Source organism: Ambystoma mexicanum, chromosome 3q (genome assembly GCF_040938575.1).
Source record: "Ambystoma mexicanum isolate Mex_15411 chromosome 3q, UKY_AmexF1_1, whole genome shotgun sequence".
Classification (NCBI taxonomy): Eukaryota; Metazoa; Chordata; class Amphibia; order Caudata; family Ambystomatidae; genus Ambystoma; species Ambystoma mexicanum.
This window is the reverse complement of record NC_090926.1, coordinates 100,380,772-100,395,650: the sequence shown is the minus strand read 5'-3', so window position 1 is coordinate 100,395,650 and position 14,879 is coordinate 100,380,772. Positions and strand designations below refer to the sequence as shown.

At 52.4% G+C, this 14,879-nt stretch overlaps 1 protein-coding gene across 2 annotated transcripts in view; it reads right to left on the bottom strand.

Moving 5' to 3' along the window:
* The window catches only part of LOC138582171 (gametocyte-specific factor 1-like), a 933,223-nt gene that overhangs the window by 157,137 nt on the left and 761,207 nt on the right, over nt 1-14,879 (bottom strand). For both annotated transcript variants that reach the window (XM_069653216.1, XM_069653217.1), the window contains exon 8: nt 5,171-5,265. In XM_069653216.1, the coding sequence (XP_069509317.1) occupies nt 5,171-5,265 (95 nt within the window). The remainder of the gene's footprint in view (nt 1-5,170; nt 5,266-14,879) is intronic.

Here is a 14,879-nt window from a genome sequence, read left to right as displayed (position 1 = left end):
AAAAAGCTATCCAAATTCTTTTCGGTGGAAAGGGCACACAGAGTCCCCACCGGCCGACCTATACCGGGTGCCCCGCCCAGAACAATGATTGCACGCCTACTGAATTATCGCGACCGAGATGCGATCCTACAAATGGCAAGGGCCATGGGCCCGATCACATACAACGGCTACAAGGTCGGTTTCTATCCCGACTACACGAAAGAAGTCCAAAAAGCCCGCCAGTCTTTTGACTCCGTTAAGAGGAAGCTCCAGTCACTATCCATCAAATATGCCCTCTTCTTCCTGGCATTGCTAAAAGTCCAGTATGAGGGTGCTACTCACTTGTTTTACAACCCCAAAGATGCATGGGACTGGCTTGAAACTCATGTCCTCACGGACTCCAGCGGGAGACGTGTGCTATTGGGCCCACCCGCGCAGCGACCCCGACCTGGGAGACCCTCGCCCCCCGTCCGATGCGGACGACGACGCGTCAAGGACCCCTACGGGAAAAGGATGAATACCCTGTACTGAGGGGCCCAAACTGCAGATTGGTAGAGTGGAAATGCTCACCTAGCGGCCGCCGCCCCCTAAGGCTGCGCGCGCGTTATCACAGCCGGGTTATCCCGAAGAAGTTTATAAAGTTATAGGTTCAATGTTTGGGCGACAGGTGCTCCCAGTTGGGGGGGGGGGGGGGGGGAGTAAAGGGTGGGGGGGAGTTCAAGGACTGTAAAGAAACCGAAACAAGAAGGCACGACACAGAATCACTGGCAAGGGAATCAAGTACTGTCTATGGGCAAGACCACAGACATAACCATCATCCAGGCAGCAGATATACCAACACGAGCCGACCCCCGGATGTCTCCCCCGAAAGTACAGCGCTGCACACCTCTCGAGTGTACAGGACTACCATTGATCCTCCCAGATGTCCAGATAAGCGCCCCACGCAGATAGAATGAACTCCAACAAGGTGACCGTGCTCTCCTGGAACGTCAACGGCCTCGGCTCCAGCATAAAGCGAAGACTGGTGCTCCAGTACCTTAACCGTTACTCGCCTGACATTGCCCTTCTAAATGAAACGCATTTGCTAGGCACGAGCACAAACTTCTTCAAAAAGGTCCAACTACTCTCACGCCTACCAGGCTGGATTCACAACGGGAGCTAGGGGCACGATGATCCTGGTTCACAAGCGAGTCCCCCTGCAGGTCAGGAAGGTCAAGATCGACCCCCGGGGCCGCTATGTTATGATACTGGCTGACATCTGGGGCGAGAAATGGGGCCTCGCTGCAATTTACGCCCCCCCCTCACAGACGAAAGAACTACTCTCCGAGCTACAGAGCCGGTTACTGGAAGATGAGGCCGATGTATGGGTGATTGGCAGGGACTTTAATGAAGTGATGAACACTGCAGTCGATAGATCTCACAGGAGGTCAGGTACCTGCCCTGCCCCCACACCACTCGCCATGTTTGCCGAAGCTCTGGGTATGACGGACGCATGGCGCTCGGTCCACAACAACGAGGCTGGGTTCTCCTTCTCAGGCGTCCACAAGTCACGATTATGCCTTCATCCCCCGCAATATAAATCACAGGCTCCTTGACGCGGAATTCCTCGCAAGAGGTATTTCTGACCACTCTCCGCTCCTATTGACCATGAAGAACTCCTGCCGTGGTCCGGATCGTAATTGGCGCCTGAACACATCACCTACGTCTCCCCGAAATTGCGGAGGAACTGGAAAAGAAGACAACAGAATATTTTGAAAACAACGAAGGATCAGTGGATTGCCCGATCTCGCTCTGGGAGGCGTATAAGACTGTCCTCCGCGGGGAAGTTATCTCGGAAGTTTCAGCCTACCAACGACGACAAGTCCAAAAGATCAAAGAGGCAGAAGCGCGTGTCCTGGAGTGCGAACGACAAACCCTAGAACACTGCACCCAAGAAGCGAAGGAGGATCTGATTACAGCACAAGAGGCCCTTAGCAACCTGGCTCTAGACAATGCACGGACAGCCCATCAGTTAGTCCGGAGCAAAATCTATGAACGAGGCGACAAGGCGAATAAGACACTGGCCTGGTTGGAACGGCGCGAACAGACCAAGGGACATGTGCGGGCAATTGAATCTCCAGACGGAACGCTCCTCACAGACGACTCGGACATTGTTGCGGCATTCGCCGCCTACTATGAGAAACTCTGTACTCCACCGGCCGAGAGCCTGCCTTCCGAACCCGCATGCTACCTTGACCAGATTGAGATCCCGAAGCTCTCTCAGCGCCAAACAGACCTCCTGAACGCCGAAATCACTGTAACCGAGGTGCAAGAGGCGCTCGCACAGCTCCAACCTGGGAAGACCCCGGGTCCTAATGGGTTCCCTACAGAAACATGGAAATGCCTCGGCGGTTCACTGCCCTCCCACATGCACCGTATGTTTCTACGCAGCAAAGAGCTGGGGGCACTCCCCCCGGACCTCAGGAAGGCATGCATAATCGTCATACATAAGCCTGGGAAACCCCCGGAGGAATGTACCTCCTATCGCCCAATATCCTTGATCAACGGCGAAGCCAAGGTCCTCGCAAGAACACTAGCCAACAGACTGCTGCAAGTTATAGAGACCCTGGTCCGCCCCGACCAATGCGGATTCATGCCCAACAAATCCACCCGCATGAACCTGCGTATAGTTCAGCTGGCGCTGAGCAGAGCCAAGGAAATACCAGCCCCACTGGCCCTCCTGGCAGTGGACTTTGAAAAAGCATTTGACTCTGTAGAATGGGAGGCTTTGTGGGCAATCATGGCTCGGATGAACCTGGGACAAACGTTTATATCGTGGGTTAAACTCCTGTATGCACACCCTGAGGCCACGGTAAGGGTGAACGGCAGGTCTTCTCGATCATTTCCCTTGGGTCGTGGTACGAGACAGGGGTGCCCCCTCTCCCCGCTGCTTTTTCTCTTGGCCATAGAACCTCTTGCAATTGAGCTTAGGGCTAACACTAATTCGACAGGGTTCGCCTGCCCCGGGGGGGGGGGGGAGGGGGAGAGGACCGATTATCCCTCTACGCGGACGACCTCATATACCTCAGTAACCCACGCACTTCCTGCCCGATTGTCTCCCGCATCCTTAGGGAATACCAGCGCTTTGCAGGCCTTAAGGTAAACGAAACCAAAACCATTTACTTCCCGATCCAGGGAGACGAGTCTGCGATCCCTGAAACCTGCCCATATCATGTCTCCATTAGAGAACTCAAATACCTGGGCATAAGACTCGACCCGACACAGGGTGGGTTCCTGCAACTCAACTTACAACCAATAATTGACCGGTTCAATAGGGACACCTCCCACTGGCAATCACTATCACTAATGGGCAGAGCGGCGCTATTCAAAATGTTGACCCTCCCCAGACTGTTGTATGTACTTCAAAACGCCCCCCTTGTCATCCCCCGATACGCCTTCGCACACTGCTGTGGGGAGGGAAACAACCCAGGATCGCCCTTGAAACGCTGCAGCGATCAGTGTGGGAGGGAGGCATCGGTCTACCATGCATACGCACCTATTACCTTGCAGCCCAGATTGGGGTGGTAAACGACTGGATACACGCAGACCCCACACTCCCCCACATCCGCCTTGAAATAGAGAGCATGACCCCACTAACCCCACTACAGACCCTGTACGCCACTCACGACCAACCCCCGTTGTTACCCAAAATGACACGCCACATTTGCCGGGCCTGGCGGGACGCGCACAAACTAATAGGCTGGAAAGGTAAACCAACACTATCTCAACCCCTATGGCACAACGCACTCCTCCCGGAAATAGTAAGGATGGGTCCCTTCGGTCACTGGTGCGTGAAAGAGATACACACACTAGCGCATGTGATACAAGAAGGCCACCCCCTTGACTTTGAGCCCATGCAAGAGCGATTCGACCTCGCACCCATGGACCGGTTTCGACATGCGCAACTGGCCCACGCCATCCGCACCCAATTCCCTGATACGACAACCATACCCCCCTGTACTCCCATTGAGACCAACATCCTTCCACAATACATTGGCTCCAAGGTCACTTCCACGCTCTATCAAGCCCTTAACTCCTTTGGGGCGACGCAGCTAGATGGGCTCAAAGTAAAATGGGAAAAGGACATAGGTCAAATGGAACCAGAGGACTGGGTAGAGGCATTAATGTCCCCTAGAGAAATAGGTATAGATTCTAAACTCAGGCTTATACAACTGAGGATCCTCCACCGCACATACTATTCACGCACTGCCATGGCCAGATGGGGGGGACTGGAAGACGGGACATGCCTCAGGTGCAAAATAGAACCTGCCACTTTTTACCATATGTTATGGGACTGCCGAGTCTTACAGGTCTTCTGGGAGAGCTGTATCAACACGATCTCTGCCACCCTGGCGACACCAATCCCCAGGGACCCCAAAATGATACTGTTGGGAATCCGAGGTGAAGTGGATCTCTCGAAATATGAAAAAATATTTCTGGCACTGGCATTTGGGGCAGGCAAAAGATTGATCGCGACTAGCTGGGGCTCTGCTGACCCTCCATCTGTGAACCGCTGGAGCAATGAGCTGGACAGATGCGCGGCCTTGGAGCGCCGGATTTATAATGTACGGGGTTGCCCCCGCAAATTCGAAAAAATATGGGGTAAATGGCTGGACGCAAACTGAAATGTGCCGAGGAAAATAGAAATGTACTGTTGTTAACATTGGTTACCTGCCTTATCCCACGAATGCCTGATGGCTCTCGGCCCTACTGGGTTCCTTCCGCCTTTTTGAAAACTTCCTTACTACCATGATCTGATGTATGCCTTTGATTCATGTCTGTTTTGTTGTTGTGTTACTAAAACGTAATAAACAGAATTAAAAAAAAAAAACATTGTTTGGGAATGTGAAAATTAGCATTGGGACACATCGAGAACGGGTGAATGGGTCATATATGATGAAGAAAAATATATGTTTTCATCCCATGTGGAAGTTAGATCTGTCCCAGTGGACAGCCCTGATGCCCAAAAGATGTTTTTGGTTCCGTTAATCAAATCTTTCTTTTGACCACTTTTAATGCATTCAAATGACATCTGTTAGGATCAATTTCTGTGCTTGACAAATACATCAAAAGCCAGACAAGCCTTTGCAAATTCTACAATTATCCATTATTGAATGACATTTAAGGCACATTTTTTGTTAAGTTTGATTACTTGTTTTCCAGGGTAGCACATATGGTAAAGTCTTTGGAGCCCTCATGGTTGCGCCCAGGTTACTCTTCTGCTCTACCAGAGTATTTGGTCCAGTACTGAAAAACAATTATGAAAGAAAACGCAATTAAACAACTATTCTTAACATGATGGATTCAAAAGTTGATAAACTGACAGGCCACTCTCCAGGTCTTGTATCAGTCACTGCAAACATGCAACAGTTTACTCACTGCATATCTGCCACACGTGATTGTCTGAAACTGGAGAGCATGCAAAACAATGCTCCCATATCCTTACCCCCCCAGTAGCACTTAGTGTGTGCACTTTTATATACAGGGTGAATATATCAGTGTCCAAGCCTAATTTGGAAGCGGGAAAATACAGGAACATGTGCATACTTTATGGATGAGTGTTATGATCACACTTGACAAACAGCACTCTTCATTATTATATGCATCAACAAGAATCAATACAGAGATGCAACAAAACACAAGCCTTTGGAATCAACAAGAATCAATACAGAGATGCAACAAAAAACAAGTCTTTGGAATACTATAGGTCAGAGGTCTTCAAACGGTGGGGCATTCCAGAGGAGGGGGGGGGGGTTTGCGGGGCTTTCAACAAACTGGCCAACACTAGAACTTTGCATTTTTTGTTCAGGCATTGCCCTATAGGCCAGTCCGAGCCTGGCAGCTCATCCATAATGGGCGAGGGGGCGTCCAGTGGCAGAGTCGAGGAGCCAGCCCAGTAAAACATTGGGTGCTCCCCTCAGCTGCTTTTTCCAGATGAGGGAGTACACACTTGGGCTGCCTGAACTGTCAAAGGGAAACCAAAAGAGCTGTCTTCATGGTGACCAGCCCGAAGTACGCAGACGCCATAGGCTCAAAAGGTTTATGCGCCAGGGCACCCAACAAAATATTGTGGTCCCAGACAGGTGTGGCTTCTTGATGGGCGGGTAGAGCCTAGCGAGTCCAGTGAAATGTCTTTTAACCACTGGATTGGCAGACGAGAAAACCTCCGAATTTCGGTAGGCTCAGATGGCTGCCAAGTAAGTGTGTCATGTTTCTATCTGCACCCCAGAGTGTGCTAGGTAGGCAGAGAAAGATAGCTCATCGTCCATCGAGCAAGTGAGAGGATCTACTTCCTTGGACTCAACCCATTTGCAAAACCTAGTCCACTTGCTTTTGTACTGGCCCCTAGTGGCATTGCTCCTAGCAATCTGAATGTCTAGATTAGCCTGCGAGAGATGCAGATGATTCAGAGTGACTGGTTCAGGAACCACGCTCCAAGGGCTAACCTCTGCAAAGCATGGTGAATCACTGTGCCCCCTGTTGCGATAGTAGATGCGCTGGACCCAGCGGAAGGTGCATTGGATGCTGGTCTGACAGGCTGGGTAGCTCCGAGAACCGTGGCCTCGCCGGCCACCACCGAACTACCAGAATTATGCGCAGGGGCCGGCACTCTTATCTTGCATATCACCCTGTGAACCGGTGGAGTGGGCGGGAAGGCACAGGCGTCCATGCTGTTCCACTGAATCTGTAACGCATCGCAGTGTGAGCCACGACCCTGTCCCTGCTAGGAAGCAAACTGAAGGCACTTCCTGTTGAACCAGGTGGCAAAGAGGTCCACCCGAGGATGACCCCATCTATTGAAAATCTGCTGAAGGACCTGGTCGTCCAACTGCCATTCACAATTGTCAGCCCCCAGCCTGCGGAGCCTGTCCACCTCCAGGTTCGACTTCCCCGGAAGGTGGGTCACCGTCAGGTGAATATCGTTCGCCAGGGCCCATTCTCAGATGCTGACCGTGAGGGTGCATAGGGGAGCGGGCCTGGTGCCACCCTGCTTGTTGAGGTAGTACATGCTGGAGGAGTCTGTCTGAATGACTATCGCTTTACCGCTGATGAGCAGTAGGAAGGCCTTGAGAGCAGCCAGATGGCTTTCAGCTGTAACCAATTTATATGTGCTTCCTGTTCCTGCCGGGACCAAACTCTGGACACTGGTTGTCCAGGGTAGCTCCACAGCCGTCCAGCGACGAATCCGTGGTGATGGTAACCTACGGTGCTGGTTGATGGAAGGGCCTGCCAATCCTCAGATGGCAGTCCATGCTCCACCAGTTTAGGTCCAGGAGTAGGAAGGGAGGAATGCCAACTAGTTCTGCCATTTGATACCCGCTCCCCATTTCATGAGTCTGCGAAGTGCGGCTGTAATATCCGAGACTTGTGTAAGGTACTGCCAAGAGACAAGCAGCCAAGATAGCCAGGAGGTGCTGGTACCACCATGCTGAAGTCACCTCCCGGCTGAGAAAGTGACCCGTGGCCCTTTTGATGGCTGCGATCTTGTCCTCCGAAGGAACAACTCTCTCGCATCTCATATCCCACATGAGGCTGAGGAACGTTCGGCTCCGTGTCGGCTCCAGTTGAGACTTTTTGAGATTGGAGAATCTCAAGTCGCATAAGGTGTTCATAAGGGCGGAGGAGGTATGCTTGACCGCCTCCGGAGAACTCACCCAGACGAGCCAGTCGTCTAGGTATAGGTAGACAGGATGATCTTGGGCCCTGAGAAGCACTGCTACTGCACACAAGCCTGGTAAAGACCCTCATGGCTGAATTGAGGCCAAGGGGTAGCACTGTGTATTGGAAATGGAAGCCCATGATCCTGAACCAGAGGTAGGACCAATGGGGCTGCCAAATCGGACATGTAAAATCCAGGGAGCACATCCAGTCTCCCCAGCACAATGTCTCCTCAATAAGTGCTGGGGTAACCACCTTGAACTTTTGAATTGGGAGGAAAAGGTTCAGGGTGGAAAGGCTCAACACAACTCAGGCCAGCGTGGTTCTTGTGTATGGTGAAAATGCTGGAATAGAAGCTCATACCCCCCTGCGTGGCTGGAACTTCTACTGCCTGGCTCTCTACGAGCGCTCGCATTTCCGCCAACAGAGTTGCTGTCCCAATCTGTGGGAGTGGAGGGGAAGAGAGGGGAGGAGAGAGGAGATGGTAGGCGGTACCCTGTGGACACTACGGATAGGATCCAGGGGTCAACGTGCCAATTGTGTGCATAGAAGGCAAGCGTGCTGGCTGGCCCCCCCCCCCCGAAAGCTCTGCCCCCCACACTGGAGACACATGGAGGGAAGTATCATGCCTTCCCCACTGAGGAGGGGGACTGAAAGAAGCCCTTATTCCCAGTCTTCTGCTGCTTGCAGCGGTGTTGGCTCGGAGATCGGTCAGGCTGCCTGGACCGTCGTTCTTGGAAGCAACAGAACCTGCCAAAGGCCCGACCCTTTCCGGAACGCTGGTGCATTTGACTGTAGGTCTTGGGTGTGTACTTTGTGAGGATGGATAAAGACTTCGGAGTCTGGGAAACTGTTCAGCTTATCCAATTCCTCATCAGTGGTGGAATGGAAGAGGTCGCTAACCACGAATGGAAGGTCTAATATGCGTTCCTGAACACCAGGGTTGCAATTTGTGGCCAGGAGACAGGCAGTCCTTATGTCCGTGGCAATGTAGATGGCCCTGCCTGAGGTGTCAATATGCGCCACTATGGACTCATCATCTTGAGCCACCATTTTCGCTTCTGCCAGCCCTGCCTTAAAACGCACCCGACTCGGCACCAGAAGTTCGGGAAGAAAGTAGGCTATTTCCTGCCAAAGCCTCCAGTTAACGGCTGTGAGCATGGCATCCGCATTAGACTGACGAAGCAGCAGAGAGGCGTTGGAGTAGACCTTCCCATAATCCTACAAGATCTTCTCCTTGCCTAGCAGAGCATAGGACGAAGTGGCCGATGACGACTGAGGCTTCGAGTATATCAAAGCCGTGGCAATCACAGAGGAGTGTGGTAGAGTGTGCCGACAAGATGCATCGCCCTCCAAAAACATGTACTTGGCGTTGAGGCGCCTGTTGGTGGGCTGTGCTGAGTGGGGTTTCAGCCATTGATTTTTGGCCAGGCTTCTGCATCGGAATCCCTGTTCTAGCCACGGGGTGTAGAGTGAGGACTTCAGCCAGGACCTCCGCCTCCAGTTCAACCTCGGTTGAGGAAGGCTTAAGCATTCCGCCAAGCCTGCAAGTCGATCATGGAAGGCCTTGGCTGACAATGGCGTGTCGGGGTCCTCCTCCTCAGCGGTGTCCACTAAGATGTCCGACTTGTCTGGAGCCAGCGGAGGAGTGCTGGGAGCCGTAGGCTGAGGTGTTGGGACCGGAGCCGAGGGCTGCTGTGAAGGCTGTTGTGGAACGGCCTGAGCTGTGGGAGGCAGGGGAGCCGGAATCAAACTGGCGTCGGCAGCTGGGGATGCGCAAGTGCCTGAGGCACCGGAGCCGGTTCCATGTGTTAATATCCCAGCAAAAATATTGCGATACAAAAATATCGCCATATTTTTGGGGTGCTATTGAGCCATGGAACCTCTGGGGACAACCCAGCAACCCACACATTATTAAATGTGCGGGGGACATACACCCCCACAATCCCCGCTCCCACAAATGATCCCCCTAAAAATATCACATATGGCGAGAAACTACCATATGTATGGCAATATTTTTGGTGGGGATAATATGTAGGGATACCGTGGAGCCATAGGAGGAATTGATTAAGTGCTGGCGGCGGGACAGGCGGTAGGATATCCCTAATAACATCCCGAAGGATGCAGCTCATCTGAGGGGACCTCATCAGTGTGGGGAACTTATCAAAAAACGGTCCTTGCAGGCTGGTCGGGTGGCAGGTGGTATTGACGGAGTAGTGGCTGGAAGCTGGGGCCTGTGCGTATTCAGCCTTGACGGTTGCATGCAATATTTGCCCTGCTATGAAAAAGGATAAGCTGTAGGCCACGTACCTGGTTGACACCAGCCATACCTGGAAACAATCTCCTTCCTGCTCCCCAAAACGGGTCGGTGTCTGACGAGCTGCCATCTTGGCTGGCGCAGTGGCCATCTTGTCGAGTTGCATGCCATGTGCCTGCGTCGTGGCGCCTGGCTCGCTGGGTCCGACCTCCTCCAGGACTCTTGACCTGAGGCTCGAGGCCTACCCTGCACCTCAGGACCAGACCTGGCAGGCGTAGAGCACTCGGCTGAATATATGGTGATGCTGCGCACAGGCGCCCACCTCAAGACATTTGTCTGGTACTAGGGCGTAGCCCCTCGGGTGGACACCCGGTAAAAGAAACTTGCGGTCCCTCAGCGCTGTCTCCAGAAGGATCTAGCGACACCTCAGCCTGGCGGCTGGTAGCTGGATGAGGCTTGGTACATGTGCTGGTGTGAGAAAAGGGACTGCCCCTCCTGCTCGGACGTTTCCTAGGGAAGGAATCGCCCTGGCGGGGTGCAATGGAAAAGAGATGCCCTGCCTTGGACCTTGATCTGTGCTGACGAAGTTCTTTAAGTCCTCTGAAGGAGACTTCTTGAAAAACTCCCTCAACCTTGCTAATCTGTTCTTCAGAGCTCGAGGTACAGCCCCTCCCAGCAGTGGTCGGGGCCAAGGCAGCAGAGGCACAGAGCGTGGGGGTCGGAAGTAGGGAAGAGCCCCTCGCAGGCCGGGCACTTGCTGAAGCCCAAAAACATCGACATGCGCTCGGGAGGAGCCGAGTACCTGGTTAAAGTTTAGAAGAAAAGACAAAAAAGACATTATCCGGGGAAGAGCCCATGGAATTACAAAGCCGAAGCAAAACCCAGGATCGCTGATGAAAGCGGTCTGTTCCAGTCAACGTGGAGAAGAGCACTGGGGAGTAGCGCTGTTGTGCAGAGTCAGGTGAGCGCATGCTCCCAGGGCGGCACCCCCGCTTGCCTCTAAATTTAAAGGGGAAGATTTTTTCGGTTGAAAAAGGTTCCATCTCCAATCCCTAGGAGGGACGCCCATGCAGTATGGAGGAAAGGGGACGGACCTAAGAGTATTATATGTTATTTCCTGTAGTCACACAGTCCCTTTCCTCCAAACTGTATGGGTGTCCCTCACTAGGGACAGGAAACGACCTTTTTCACCAGAAAAAATATCTACCCTTTAAATTTAGATACGCGCGGTCGCATGAGCTCCCCCGACTATGCCCACTGGCGCCACTCCTCAGTCCCCTTTGACGCATCGGCTATATTACAATTGCCCAATGAGACCGGTTTGTTAAGGGGGAAAATGGTGGGACATGTGGAAAAAGAGGACTATGCAAGGAAGGCATGATCTCAAAATAAGAGACACGTGACTACAGTTCAAGTGCGTTGATTGAACTTTATCAAGGGTGTGATAAACGCCTATCTAAACCTAAATCTAAGATGGGAGCAAGCTACGACCATCAAAATAATAATAATGCAGTCCTAGTGGAGTCTCATCAAAATAACAGGGCCTATATCAAAAAAACCTATTGCCAATCCTTACTGCTAAATTACAAATAGAGTGGGGTAATGTTCATGAAAAAGAAAAGTGTTCACAAAATGATAAGTCACGATGTTAAGGCCGTTGTGGTCTCTCTCTTCCCCGAGTTTTCAGCCCGGGACAAGGTGGTTCACTCGAGCATAGCACACTCCTAGGCTCCTTCGGCACAAGGACACAGTTCTATTACACGCATCAGATCCTCCTATGCCCAAGTCTTTCAAGTTATCAAAGTCTCCTGATCCAGAGGGCCTGATGTATCAAACAAAAAAGTTCCCTTCCAAGTATTCAAGTAGGGCGATTCACTCTTTACCCTGGATCCCCCGCTTACGGGCTCAGATCCTCTTCTCCAAAGCTTATAGAATATCTTCTCAGGTGACTCACGGTTCACCCCGGATCCCCCTCAGCTGGGCTCATATCCCTTTTCACAATTACTCTACCTCAGCCAGGCTCGGACCAATTACAGTTCGTATTAGCAATCGAAGACTTTCGAATGTGCACAGGGACCCGTTGCAGGACCACTTCAATTTCACAGTTCAGTTGGATGCCTAACAGAATCCTTTGAATGAGCACACATATGGCACTGTAGCACTATGTATATGGCATCTACCTTGGTTTCAAAACTTCAATCACTCCTTGGATATTATATTTGTGTCTCATTACATACTCTTTACATTCTGTTCTTAGCGGATTTCTTCATACAATGCTGGCGCTTGCAACCTTGGTTCTAACACAGACCAGTCTACTATCAGTCTCCCTGATTCACAGGCTTTGCGGACTTTACTGAAGCAGCTTTGTTGTGGGAGCCAAGGACAGTACCATGGTGGCAATCGCTCCTCTCTGCCATGGCCATCTATGCGGGAGAGCCCCAGGTACCTTCGACACGCAATACACCGTTCTACAGCTGTAATTCCCTATGAGCAGCAGCAGAGATTACACAAAGGGATCACAATTACTGTGACTCAAGCAAACACTGACTCAAGGTTTCAGGTAAAAAATATAAGTACATCTATTATTAAACCGTTTGTTATAAACACAACACTTCTATTAATTCAAAACCACACGTAAAATACACTACAACAAACCAATTCAATTGGTACAGTATAAGGAACAAGTTACTTACCTGTAACTGTTGTTCTCCAGCATGGGTCTGGCATGGATTCACATGCTCATGAATATTCCCCGTCGTCAGGCTGGGAATCCACGGTAAAGAAAAAAAAACAGTATCAGTTTCGTTTCTGATCTGTCTTTCGTAGTAATAACCAATCACTGGTCTCTGCGTCATACTGACCACAGCCAATGACTGCCCTCTACCTAAGCACCGCCTCTGGCAGCGATCTTCAGATTTGGAAGCATGTGAAGTGGCAGTATGACCAAGTGAAGAGCCGCAGAGGGGTAGGCGGGAGGGTTCGCATGTGAATCCATGCCAGACCCATGCTGGAGAACAACAGTTACAGGTAAGTAACTTGTTCCTTCTCCAGCATGGGGTCTGGCATGGATTCACATGCTCATGAATAAAGAATACATAGCAGTACACACATGCACAACCACGGGAGGTGGCAAAGGTTCAACATTAAGCATCTTACCTCCTCACCAGGCTCACCTCAGGCGAACAGGTTGCGCAGCACTGCTTGGCCGACCCTGGACTCCTCCCTGGAATCCCGATCGACGCTGTAGAATTTTGTGAAGGTGTGCGTCGACCTCCACGTAGCAGCCCTGCATATGTCCAGCAGGGGCACACCAGAAAGGAACGCCGTGGTAGCTGCGATCGCTCTGGTGGAATGGGCTCTCGGACGGCCAGGCAGCAGACGGTTTGCCAACCGATGACAGTACATGATACAGCCGGAGAGCCATCTGGAAATGGAAGCCTTCGAGAGAGCCTTCCCCTGATTGACAGGTCCAAAATTCACAAAGTTGTGACGTCTTCCGAAAACACTTCGTGCGGTCCACGTAGAACTTCAGCGCTCTAGCCACATCCAGCGAGTGCAAAGTCCTCTCAGCCGGCGATGAAGGCGACGGGAAGAACACAGGCAACACCAAGGGTTCGTTGAGATGGAAGTCCGACGGTACCTTGGGCATGAAGGAGGGGTGCGTCCTGAGCACTACCCTCGTGTCGTGAAAAGTCAAGTACGGGGCCTTGCAGGAAAGGGCCTGGATCTCTCCCACCCGTCGTGCGTAGGTGATGGCCACAAGAAACGCTGTTTTCCATGACAGAAACTTCAACGGGGCCGAGTGCAGAGGCTCGAACGGAGGTCCCATGAGCTTGGTCAGCACCACGTTGAGCTCCAACGCCGGGGCCGGCGCCTTCACCGGCGGGAACGATCTGAACAGTCCCTTCATGAACTCTTTCACCAGACGATGAGACCACAAGGACGTCCGGCCCGTGGTTCTGGTGTATCGGGAGATCGCAGCAAGATGAATCTTGATGGACGCGTGTGCCAGTCCAGCTATGGCCAGCGTCAGCAGGTACGGCAGTACTTGGGGAGCCGTAATCCGTAGAGGGTTAATCTTCTGTGCGTGGCACCAGACCGAGAACCTCTTCCATTTGTGTCCGTAGCATTTAAGAGTCGAGGACGCCCTGACCTTTGCAAGAACCTCTGCAGTCGGCCGGTATGTCGTATCCTCCAAACTCTCGCGCCGCAGGAGCCAGGCCTGCAAGTTCAGCGATTTCGGGTCGTGGTGGAGGATGGCGCCTCCTTCCCTGGAGAGTAGATCCGCGTCCACCGGCAGCTTGATTGGCGGGGACGCTGACAAGTCCAGAAGGTCCGGGAACCATATCTGCCTCGGCCACGCAGGTGCGACGAGGATCATCCTGCACCGCGACCTCTTGAGCTGGTTGACGAGCCGGATTAGCAGTGGCAAAGGAGGGAACGCGTAGAGGAACAGGCCCTCCCAGGGGAAAGAGAAGGCATCGCCCATGCTCCTCGCCTGGGGAAACCTGCTGGCGAACCTCCGGCACTTGGAGTTCGTCGCCGTCGCGAACAGGTCGATCTGGGGTGTGCCCCACCGTCGGAAGAGGCGATCCACTAGATCCTGCCGTAGTTCCCACTCGTGGCACGAGCGCAGCTCCCTGCTGAGTGAGTCGGCGATGGTGTTTTTTATCCCTGCCAGATGAAACGGCACCAGAAACATCCCTTGGGCGACGGCCCAATGCCACAGGTCCTGCGCCTCCTTGGACAGCGCTGGAGACCTGGTTCCGCCCTGTTTCCTGATGTAAAACATGGTGGTGGTGTTGTCGGTGAAGATCCTCACCACCTTGCCCCTGAGGGACGGAAGGAAGGACCTGAGGGCCCAGAACACTGCACGGAGCTCCAGGACGTTGATATGGAGGGACTTCTCCGTCGGGAGCCAAAGGCCTCTCGCGTGCAGATTCTC